Source organism: Oncorhynchus nerka, linkage group LG9a (assembly GCF_034236695.1).
Source record: "Oncorhynchus nerka isolate Pitt River linkage group LG9a, Oner_Uvic_2.0, whole genome shotgun sequence".
Classification (NCBI taxonomy): Eukaryota; Metazoa; Chordata; class Actinopteri; order Salmoniformes; family Salmonidae; genus Oncorhynchus; species Oncorhynchus nerka.
The window spans coordinates 6,400,762-6,413,023 of record NC_088404.1 but is presented as its reverse complement, the minus strand read 5'-3'; the positions used below and the strand labels follow the sequence as shown (position 1 = coordinate 6,413,023).

Here is a 12,262-nt window from a genome sequence, read left to right as displayed (position 1 = left end):
AGAACTGGAGGTTTGGGGTGTAATTACACCACTTATTATGGACTAGATCCTGTCTTTTTCGGGCTAACGTCCTGGAGAGAGAGAGAGAGAGAGAGAGAGAGAGAGAGAGAGAGAGAGAGAACTGGAAGTTTGGGGTGTAATTACACCACTTATTATGGACTAGATCCTGTCTTTTTCGGGCTAACGTCCTGGAGAGAGAGAGAGAGAGAGAGAGAGAGAGAGAGAGAGAGAGAGAGGGAGAGAGAGAGAGAGAGAGAGAGAGAGAGAGAGAGAGGGGAGAGAGAGAGAGAGAGAGAGAGAGAGAGAGAGAGAGAGAGAACTGGAAGTTTGGGGTGTAATTACACCACTTATTATGGACTAGATCCTGTCTTTTCGGGCTAACGCCTGGAGAGAGTCCTGAGAGAGAGAGAGAGAGAGAGAGAGAGAGAGAGAGAGAGAGAGAGAGAGAGACAGAGAGAGAGAGAGAGAGAGAGAGAGAGAGAGAGAGAGAGAGACAGAGAGAGAGAGAGAGAGAGAGAGACAGAGAGAGAGAGAGAGAGAGAGAGAGAGAGAGAGAGAGAGAGAGAGAGAGAGAGAGAGAGAGAGAGAGAGAGAGAGAGAGAGAGAGAGAGAGAGAGAGAGAGAGAGGAGAGAGAGAGAGAGAGACAGAGAGAGAGAGAGAGAGAGAGAGAGAGAGAGAGAGAGAACGAGGAAGAAATGGGGAAATGAAATTGGTTTGTAATCTCATGACAACGGACTAAAGTTGTTTTCCTCTTCAGACAATCAGACGGAAGCGGAAGGTGCATGTACCCATGGGTCGTCTTGGGGAGAGGGAGACCATGTCGGAGCATGAGGAGGACGAGGAGGACAGTTACGATGAAGAGATATACGAGACGCGTTCCACACGCAGCGGCCCCAGCGCCTACAGCGGCGTGGGAGGGGCCTCGGCCCGGCGCAGCGGGAGAAGCACGGGAAGGCGGGACCGGGACAGAGAGCGGGAACGCAGCGGCTCACGGGAGAGGAGTCTCTCCCCGCGCTCCGACCGGCGCTCACTCAACCAGCCCCCGCGGCCCGCCAAAGTCACCCTCGTCAAGTCCCGCAAGAATGAAGGTGAGGATCATAAAGTTGGGATTTTTGGGTGGAGCCAAACATGCCGTTTCTCTAGAGAGACATCAAATTATTCACAATAGAAATGAAGTCAAGAACTAAATGGGACGCTAAAGGGAGTTGTAGTTTTCATTAAGAAAATATTCAACCTAGTTCAGTGCAGAAACGTGGTAATTAACTACAATGACCATAATCCTTTGTGCCTGCTCTTTTCCGTCTCAGACAGAGATGGATTTATTTTTACAGTTGGTGAAAGTATGACTTATCTACTTTGTTAAACTAGTATAATAAAGCTAGTATAATTGCTCTGCAGCACGTAGGCAAGCTAGGCTAGCTAAATAGGACGACTAAAGACTAGAGAATGGGGAGAAAAGAGAGAACATTAGATGGCTGGTTGGTTGGTTGGCTGGTTGGTTGGCTGGCTGGCTGGTTAGCTGGCTTTCTGGCTGGCTGGTTAGCTGGTTGGTTGGCTGGCTGGTTGGTTGGCTGCTTGGCTGGATGGCTGGTTGGTTGGCTGGTTGGTTGGCTGGCTGGCTGGTTGACTGGCCGGTTGGTTGGCTGACTGGTTGGCTAGCTGGCTGGCTGGCTGGCCGGTTGGTTGGCTGGTTGGCTGGTTGGTTGGCTGGCTGGTTGGTTGGCTGGCTGGTTGGCCGGTTGGTTGGCTGGCTGGCTGGCTTGCTGGTTGGTTGGCTGGCTGGTTGGCTGACTGGCTGGCTGGCTGGCTGGCTGGTTGGTTGGCTGGTTGGTTGGTTGGCTGGTTGGCTGGCTGGTTGGCTGGCTGGCTGGTTGGTTGGCTGGCTGGTTGGCTGGTTGGTTGGTTGGCTGGCTGGCTGGCTGGCTGGTTGGCTGGCTGGCTGGTTGGTTGGCTGGCTGGCTGGTTGGCTGGCTGGCTGGCTGGTTGGTTGGCTGGCTGGTTGGCTGGCTGGCTGGTTGGTTGGCTGGCTGGTTGGCTGGCTGGCTGGCTGGCTGGTTGGCTGGCTGGTTGGCTGGCTGGCTGGCTGGCTGGCTGGTTGGTTGCTTCCAAATCGACTTAGTACTACTAGTTACTATGGTTACTACTAGTCAGGGTTATGGTTAGTTAGGATATATGTTGTCTAGTCAGGGTTAGTTAGGATATATGTTGTCTAGTCAGGGTTAGTTAGGATATATGTTGTCTAGTCAGGGTTAGGGTTAGTTAGGATTTGTTGTCTCGTCGGGGTCAGGGTTAGGATTAGTTTAGTTTATGTTGTCTAGTTGGGGTTAGGGTTAATTAGGATATATATTGTCTAGTCAGGGTTAGGGTTAGTTAGGAGATATATTGTCTAGTCAGAGTTAGGATTAGTTAGGATATATATTGTCTAGGTAATGTTAGTTGGGATCAGGTCTTGAGACAAACTGTTTGGCCTACCAGCCACTCAGATTTTTTTTGCATAATTACACCAACAACGGGGGAGGCAGGTAGCCTAGTGATCAGAGCGTTGGGCCAGTAGCCAGCAGGTAGCCTAGTGATCAGAGCGTTGGGCCAGTAGCCAGCAGGTAGCCTAGTGATCAGAGCGTTGGGCCAGTAGCCAGCAGGTAGCCTAGTGATCAGAGTGTTGGGCCAGTAGCCAGCAGGTAGCCTAGTGATCAGAGCGTTGGGCCAGTAGCCAGCAGGTAGCCTAGTGATCAGAGCGTTGGGCCAGTAGCCAGCAGGTAGCCTAGTGATCAGAGTGTTGGGCCAGTAGCCAGCAGGTAGCCTAGTGATCAGAGTGTTGGGCCAGTAGCCAGCAGGTAGCCTAGTGATCAGAGTGTTGGGCCAGTAGCCAGCAGGTAGCCTAGTGATCAGAGTGTTGGGCCAGTAGCCAGCAGGTAGCCTAGTGATCAGAGTGTTGGGCCTGTAGCCAGCAGGTAGCCTAGTGATCAGAGCGTTGGGCCAGTAGCCAGCAGGTAGCCTAGTGATCAGAGTGTTGGGCCAGTAGCCAGCAGGTAGCCTAGTGATCAGAGCGTTGGGCCAGTAGCCAGCAGGTAGCCTAGTGATCAGAGCGTTGGGCCAGTAGCCAGCAGGTAGCCTAGTGATCAGAGCGTTGGGCCAGTAGCCAGCAGGTAGCCTAGTGATCAGAGCGTTGGGCCAGTAGCCAGCAGGTAGCCTAGTGATCAGAGCGTTGGGCCAGTAGCCAGCAGGTAGCCTAGTGATCAGAGTGTTGGGCCAGTAGCCAGCAGGTAGCCTAGTGCTTAGAGTGTTGGGCCAGTAGCCAGCAGGTAGCCTAGTGATCAGAGTGTTGGGCCAGTAGCCAGCAGGTAGCCTAGTGATCAGAGCGTTGGGCCAGTAGCCAGCAGGTAGCCTAGTGATCAGAGCGTTGGGCCAGTAGCCAGCAGGTAGCCTAGTGATCAGAGCGTTGGGCCAGTAACTGAAAGGTTGCTGGATCGAATCCCCGAGCTGACAAGGTAAAAATCTGTCGTTTTGTCCCCTGAACAAGGCAGTTAACCCACTGTCATTGAAAATAAGAATTTGTTCTTAACTGACTTGCCTCATTAAATAAAGATACAAAAAAAAGAAAAGAAGGGATGAGCATGTTTCGTAAACAATACATGTATTACCAGTAAGAAGTGATATATTGCTCAATTTTATTTCATTTTTTGTGACCTGAGTCTTTTAACCAACAAAACACAAATGAGACAAACATTTTCAGCTGCTCCTTCAAGGGCGGGAAGCTACCGAGGCTGTTACAGCTGGTCTCCTCGTGACAGTGTGTGCCTGTGAGAGTTTGACACTCGGACTAGTAGCTGATGTGTCTTCGTTAGCAGTAGAAGCAAACTCAAACATTGTGAACAAAATAATAAAAACAGCCAAAGAAAACACAAGGACAGTCGCACTCTTTGAAGTAAAATCAGACAAAACATTTTATGTCTTGTGTTCAGCACGACTAAAAATACATCTTCATCACTTCAATCCCAGTGAGCTCAGCTCCCCAGCCAAGGCAGTGTTGTTGCGCGAGGTGGGATATAATAGGATTTTTTAAAGTTATTTTGTATGATTAGCTAACAGCTGTGAAACAAAACGACAGAAACAAAACTTTTAAAACAGTTGAAAACATATAATACTAGTTATAACCTAAAGAGCAGATAAAATTGACAATAGCCTGATTGGATGACAATATTATCAAATGACGAGACCTGTGTCATTGATACAAAGACAGGGAACATGTGTTTTGTATTTTTATATTTTTTAAACAAACTAAACAGACTTTTTCAAATTCTCACGTTTTGGTTTCTGTATCTGACCAATCGGAAAGAGCAGATTCTAATGTTTCTGTATCTGACCAATCGGAAAGAGCAGATTCTAATGTTTCTGTATCTGACCAATCGGAAAGAGCAGATTCTAATGTTTCTAACACACCTACATTTGCCAAACAAACTCCCTCGGCTCTGTTTCTAAATAAATAACTTTTTGTATTTTTGTTGTTGTTGTAGCGTAACCGTAGTTTCACACGTGTGAGCACTCACGACACTAAGTAATTGTTTTAGGGGGGGAAATATACTTCTATTTTTTTTTTATTGTCTTATATTCCATTACATTCTTACTGTGAAATAAGAATATAATGTTCTTTATAAATCTTTTTTTTTTGTATCATGATATTTCTTAATAAGACCTGCCTAAATTAAATAATGAATTTCTTTGTCATGGTGTATATTAAATGGATTAATTAGACTGTTAGATTAGAAGGTAGACGCTCCAAAGACCCACATTGGCGGCTACTGGTATGTGCCGATGCCTGGCGATGCTAGTGCTAACCGCTGCTACCAACTGCTACCCTCTCAGAGCTCCATAGCCGTCCTACCAGCAGCTAGCAGACGTGAGCGTTATTGTCAACATGCTATATACTATGCTAACATACTATAGCATGCAATATTGCTAAAATCCTATAGCATGCTATACTATGCTAACATGCTTTAGCATGCTATACTATGCTATGCTAACACTATCTTTGTTGCTGTTCGTTCACTCCGTAAGCAGAATATGGCCTTCGCCTGGCCAGCCACATCTTCGTGAAGGACATCTCCCCCGAGAGCCTGGCGGCCAGAGACGGAAACATACAGGAGGGAGACGTAGTCCTGAAGGTGAGAGGAGGGAGGGAGGTAGAGGGGGGAGAAGGAGGATATCGGGGACGGAAACATACAGGAGAGAGACGTAGTCCTGAAGGTGAGAGGAGGGAGGTAGAGGGGGGAGAAGGAGGATATCGGGGACGGAAACATACAGGAGGGTCACGTAGTCCTGGAGGGAGGGAGGTAGAGGGGGAGGAGGAGGATATCGGGGACGGAAACATACAGGAGGGAGACGTAGTCCTGAAGGTGAGAGGAGGGAGGGAGGTAGAGGGGGGAGAAGGAGGATATCGGGGACGGAAACATACAGGAGGGAGACGTAGTCCTGAAGGTGAGAGGAGGGAGGGAGGTAGAGGGGGAGAAGGAGGATATCGGGGACGGAAACATACAGGAGGGAGACGTAGTCCTGAAGGTGAGAGGAGGGAGGGAGGTAGAGGGGGAGAAGGAGGATATCGGGGACGGAAACATACAGGAGGGAGAAGTCCTGAAGGTGAGAGGAGGGGAGGGAGGGAGGTAGAGGGGGAGAAGGAGGATATCGGGGACAGAAACATACAGGAGGGAGACGTAGTCCTGAAGGTGAGAGGAGGGAGGGAGGTAGAGGGGGAGAAGGAGGATATCGGGGACGGAAACATACAGGAGGAGACGTAGTCCTGAAGGTGAGAGGAGGGAGGGAGGTAGAGGGGGAGAAGGAGGATATCGGGGACGGAAACATACAGGAGGGAGACGTAGTCCTGAAGGTGAGAGGAGGGAGGGAGGTAGAGGGGGAGAAGGAGGATATCGGGGACGGAAACATACAGGAGGGAGACGTCCTGAAGGTCCTGAAGGGAGGAGTGAGGGGGAGGAGGGAGGGAGGGAGGGAGACGTAGGGGGAGAAGGAGGAGGATATCGGGGACGGAAACATACAGGAGGGAGACGTAGTCCTGAAGGTGAGAGGAGGGAGGGAGGTAGAGGGGGGAGAAGGAGGATATCGGGGACGGAAACATACAGGAGGGAGACGTAGTCCTGAAGGTGAGAGGAGGGAGGGAGGTAGAGGGGGGAGAAGGAGGATATCGGGGACGGAAACATACAGGAGGGAGACGTAGTCCTGAAGGTGAGAGGAGGGAGGGAGGGAGGTAGAGGGGGAGAAGGAGGATATCGGGGACGGAAACATACAGGAGGGAGACGTAGTCCTGAAGGTGAGAGGAGGGAGGAGGGGAGGTAGAGGGGGAGAAGGAGGATATCGGGACGGAAACATACAGGAGGGAGACGTAGTCCTGAAGGTGAGAGGAGGGAGGGAGGGAGGTAGAGGGGGAGAAGGAGGATATCGGGGACGGAAACATACAGGAGGGAGACGTAGTCCTGAAGGTGAGAGGAGGGAGGGAGGTAGAGGGGGAGAAGGAGGATATCGGGGACGGAAACATACAGGAGGGAGACGTAGTCCTGAAGGTGAGAGGAGGGAGGGAGGGAGGTAGAGGGGGGAGAAGGAGGATATCGGGGACAGAAACATACAGGAGGGAGACGTAGTCCTGAAGGTGAGAGGAGGGAGGGAGGTAGAGGGGGAGAAGGAGGATATCGGGGACGGAAACATACAGGAGGGAGACGTAGTCCTGAAGGTGAGAGGAGGGAGGGAGGGAGGTAGAGGGGGGAGAAGGAGGATATCGGGGACAGAAACATACAGGAGGGAGACGTAGTCCTGAAGGTGAGAGGAGGGAGGGAGGTAGAGGGGGGAGAAGGAGGATATCGGGGACGGAAACATCCTTGGATGATTTAGCACATTGTTCCGTAATCAGCTGAATATATGTTTTTCCTCGCTGTCCCCTGCACACAGACAAGCTAATTGGTTGTTTTCTTCAAGCTGTGTCTAATTAGGTTACCGTTTGTAGCTAATTGGTTGTTTCCTCTCAGATCAACGGCACGGTGACAGAGAACCTGTCGTTGATAGACGCTAAGAAGCTGATTGAGAGGTCAAAGGGCAAACTAAAGATGGTGGTGCAGAGAGACGAGAGAGCTACGCTGCTGAACATACCAGATCTGGACGACAGCGTTCCATCAGCCAACGCCTCCGACAGAGACGGTGAGGGACACTACATAGGTGTGTGTGTGTGTGTGTGTGTGTGTGTGTGTGTGTGTGTGTGTGTGTGTGTGTGTGTGTGTGTGTGTGTGTGTGTGTGTGTGTGCGAGAGAGTGTGAGAGAGTGCGTGTGTGTGTGTGTGTGTGTGTGTGTGTGTGTGTGTGTGTGTGTGTGTGTGTGTGTGTGTGTGTGTGTGTGTGTGTGTGTGTGTGTGTGTGTGTGTGTGTGTGTGTGTGTGTGTGTGCGAGAGAGTGTGAGAGAGTGTGAGAGAGTGCGTGTGTCTGTGTGTGTGTGTGTGTGTGTGTGTTTTCTGTGTGTGTGTGTGTGTGAGAGAGTGCGTGTGTGTGTGTGTGTGTGTGTCTGGAAAAGGCTAAATGCCGTAGGGTTGTGCTGAAAGGCAAAGCCCCATCAAAGTTGAAATACACAACAACAACATGCACTTCACTTTCAAATTCCAGGACCAGCCATATGTAAAATGTATGACTATGGTTAAAAGTGTCTGCTAGGCCTCCCGGGTGGCGCAGTGGTCTAAGGCACTGCATCGCAGCGCTAGCTGTGCCACCAGAGACTCTGGGTTCCCGTCCGAACGCACAATTGGCCTAGCGTCGTCCGGGTTAGGGAGCGCAGGGATATCCTTGTCTCATCGCGCTCTAGCGACTCCTGTGGCGGGCCGGGCGCAGTGAGCACTAACCAAGGTTGCCAGGTGCACTGTGTTTCCTCCGACACATTGGTGCGGCTGGCTTCCGGGTTGGATGCGCGCTGTGTTAAGAAGCAGTGCGGCTTGGTTGTATCGGAGGACGCATGACTTTCAACCTTCGTCTCTCCCGAGCCCGTACGGGAGTTGTAGCTGTAGTTGTTCTTTTTTTAAAAGTGTATAAAAGACACGTTTCAGTTGTACAACTGACTAGGTATCCCCCTGTACAACTGACTAGGTATCCCCCTGTACAACTGACTAGGTATCCCCCTGTACAACTGACTAGGTATCCCCCTGTACAACTGACTAGGTATCCCCCTGTACAACTGACTAGGTATCCCCCTGTACAACTGACTAGGTATCCCCCTGTACAACTGACTAGGTATCCCCCTGTACAACTGACTAGGTATCCCCCTTTACAACTGACTAGGTATCCCCCTGTACAACTGACTAGGTATCCCCCTGTACAACTGACTAGGTATCCCCCTGGACAACTGACTAGGTATCCCCCTGTACAACTGACTAGGTATCCCCCTGTACAACTGACTAGGTATCCCTCTGTACAACTGACTAGGTATCCACCTGGACAACTGACTAGGTATCCCCCTGTACAACTGACTAGGTATCCCCCTGTACAACTGACTAGGTATCCCCCTGTACAACTGACTAGGTATCCCCCTGTACAACTGACTAGGTATCCCCCTGTACAACTGACTAGGTATCCCTCTGTACAACTGACTAGGTATCCCCTGTACAACTGACTAGGTATCCCCCTGTACAACTGACTAGGTATCCCCTGTACAACTGACTAGGTATCCCCCTGTACAACTGACTAGGTATCCCCCTGTACAACTGACTAGGTATCCCCCTGTACAACTGACTAGGTATCCCCCTGTACAACTGACTAGGTATCCCCCTGTACAACTGACTAGGTATCCCCCTGTACAACTGACTAGGTATCCCCCTGTACAACTGACTAGGTATCCCCCTGTACAACTGACTAGGTATCCCCCTGGACAACTGACTAGGTATCCCCCTGTACAACTGACTAGGTATCCCCCTGTACAACTGACTAGGTATCCCCCTGGACAACTGACTAGGTATCCCCCTGTACAACTGACTAGGTATCCCCCTGTACAACTGACTAGGTATCCCCCTGGACAACTGACTAGGTATCCCCCTGGACAACTGACTAGGTATCTCCCTGGACAACTGACTAGGTATCCCCCTGTACAACTGACTAGGTATCCCCCTGGACAACTGACTAGGTATCCCCCTGGACAACTGACTAGGTATCCCCCTGTACAACTGACTAGGTATCCCCCTGTACAACTGACTAGGTATCCCCCTGTACAACTGACTAGGTATCCCCCTGTACAACTGACTAGGTATCCCCCTGGACAACTGACTAGGTATCCCCCTGTACAACTGACTAGGTATCCCCTGTACAACTGACTAGGTATCCCCCTGGACAACTGACTAGGTATCCCCTGTACAACTGACTAGGTATCCCCCTGTACAACTGACTAGGTATCCCCCTGTACAACTGACTAGGTATCCCCCTGGACAACTGACTAGGTATCCCCTGTACAACTGACTAGGTATCCCCCTGTACAACTGACTAGGTATCCCCCTGTACAACTGACTAGGTATCCCCCTGTACAACTGACTAGGTATCCCCCTGTACAACTGACTAGGTATCCCCCTGTACAACTGACTAGGTATCCCCCTGTACAACTGACTAGGTATCCCCCTGTACAACTGACTAGGTATCCCCCTGGACAACTGACTAGGTATCCCCCTGTACAACTGACTAGGTATCCCCCTGTACAACTGACTAGGTATCCCCCTGGACAACTGACTAGGTATCCCCCTGTACAACTGACTAGGTATCCCCCTGTACAACTGACTAGGTATCCCCCTGTACAACTGACTAGGTATCCCCCTGTACAACTGACTAGGTATCCCCCTGTACAACTGACTAGGTATCCCAACTGACTGGATCCCCCTGTACAACTGACTAGTTATCCCCCTGTACAACTGACTAGGTATCCCCCTGGACAACTGACTAGGTATCCCCCTGTACAACTGACTAGGTATCCCCCTGTACAACTGACTAGGTATCCCCCTGGACAACTGACTAGGTATCCCCCTGGACAACTGACTAGGTATCTCCCTGGACAACTGACTAGGTATCCCCCTGTACAACTGACTAGGTATCCCCCTGGACAACTGACTAGGTATCCCCCTGTACAACTGACTAGGTATCCCCTGTACAACTGACTAGGTATCCCCCTGTACAACTGACTAGGTATCCCCCTGTACAACTGACTAGGTATCCCCCTGGACAACTGACTAGGTATCCCCCTGTACAACTGACTAGGTATCCCCCTGTACAACTGACTAGGTATCCCCCTGGACAACTGACTAGGTATCCCCCTGTACAACTGACTAGGTATCCCCCTGTACAACTGACTAGGTATCCCCCTGTACAACTGACTAGGTATCCCCCTGGACAACTGACTAGGTATCCCCCTGTACAACTGACTAGGTATCCCCCTGTACAACTGACTAGGTATCCCCCTGTACAACTGACTAGGTATCCCCTGTACAACTGACTAGGTATCCCCCTGTACAACTGACTAGGTATCCCCCTGTACAACTGACTAGGTATCCCCCTGTACAACTGACTAGGTATCCCCCTGTACAACTGACTAGGTATCCCCCTGTACAACTGACTAGGTATCCCCCTGGACAACTGACTAGGTATCCCCTGTACAACTGACTAGGTATCCCCCTGTACAACTGACTAGGTATCCCCCTGTACAACTGACTAGGTATCCCCCTGTACAACTGACTAGGTATCCCCCTGTACAACTGACTAGGTATCCCCCTGTACAACTGACTAGGTATCCCCCTGTACAACTGACTAGGTATCTCCCTGTACAACTGACTAGGTATCCCCCTGTACAACTGACTAGGTATCTCCCTGTACAACTGACTAGGTATCCCCCTGTACAACTGACTAGGTATCCCCCTGTACAACTGACTAGGTATCCCCCTGTACAACTGACTAGGTATCCCCCTGTACAACTGACTAGGTATCTCCCTGTACAACTGACTAGGTATCCCCCTGTACAACTGACTAGGTATCCCCCTGTACAACTGACTAGGTATCCCTCTGTACAACTGACTAGGTATCCCCCTGTACAACTGACTAGGTATCCACCTGGACAACTGACTAGGTATCCTCCTGTACAACTGACTAGGTATCCCCCTGTACAACTGACTAGGTATCCCCTGGACAACTGACTAGGTATCCCCCTGGACAACTGACTAGGTATCCCCCTGTACAACTGACTAGGTATCCCCCTGTACAACTGACTAGGTATCCCTCTGTACAACTGACTAGGTATCCCCCTGTACAACTGACTAGGTATCCACCTGGACAACTGACTAGGTATCCCCCTGTACAACTGACTAGGTATCTCCCTGGACAACTGACTAGGTATCCCCCTGTACAACTGACTAGGTATCCCCCTGGACAACTGACTAGGTATCCCCTGTACAACTGACTAGGTATCCCCCTGTACAACTGACTAGGTATCCCCCTGTACAACTGACTAGGTATCCCCTGTACAACTGACTAGGTATCCCCCTGGACAACTGACTAGGTATCCCCCTGTACAACTGACTAGGTATCCCCCTGTACAACTGACTAGGTATCCCCCTGGACAACTGACTAGGTATCCCCTGTACAACTGACTAGGTATCCCCCTGTACAACTGACTAGGTATCCCCCTGTACAACTGACTAGGTATCCCCCTGGACAACTGACTAGGTATCCCCCTGTACAACTGACTAGGTATCCCCCTGTACAACTGACTAGGTATCCCCCTGTACAACTGACTAGGTATCCCCCTGTACAACTGACTAGGTATCCCCCTGTACAACTGACTAGGTATCCCCCTGTACAACTGACTAGGTATCCCCCTGTACAACTGACTAGGTATCCCCCTGTACAACTGACTAGGTATCCCCCTGTACAACTGACTAGGTATCCCCCTGGACAACTGACTAGGTATCCCCTGTACAACTGACTAGGTATCCCCCTGTACAACTGACTAGGTATCCCCCTGTACAACTGACTAGGTATCCCCCTGTACAACTGACTAGGTATCCCCCTGTACAACTGACTAGGTATCCCCCTGTACAACTGACTAGGTATCCCCCTGTACAACTGACTAGGTATCTCCCTGTACAACTGACTAGGTATCCCCCTGTACAACTGACTAGGTATCTCCCTGTACAACTGACTAGGTATCCCCCTGTACAACTGACTAGGTATCCCCCTGTACAACTGACTAGGTATC

At 50.5% G+C, this 12,262-nt stretch overlaps 1 protein-coding gene across 6 annotated transcripts in view; it reads left to right on the top strand.

Annotated features, from left to right (window-relative positions):
• Nucleotides 1–12,262, top strand: part of LOC115123518 (tight junction protein ZO-1-like) — a 224,165-nt gene that overhangs the window by 87,189 nt on the left and 124,714 nt on the right. For 5 of the 6 annotated variants that reach the window (XM_065022267.1, XM_065022266.1, XM_065022265.1 and 2 more), the window contains exons 5-7: nucleotides 759–1,089; nucleotides 5,057–5,163; nucleotides 7,030–7,198. In XM_065022267.1, coding sequence (XP_064878339.1) covers nucleotides 759–1,089; nucleotides 5,057–5,163; nucleotides 7,030–7,198 — 607 coding nt within the window. Of the gene's footprint in view, nucleotides 1–758; nucleotides 1,090–5,056; nucleotides 5,164–6,797; nucleotides 6,824–7,029; nucleotides 7,199–12,262 lie in introns of those variants that run through there. The other variant, XM_065022269.1, reaches the window with a different exon arrangement.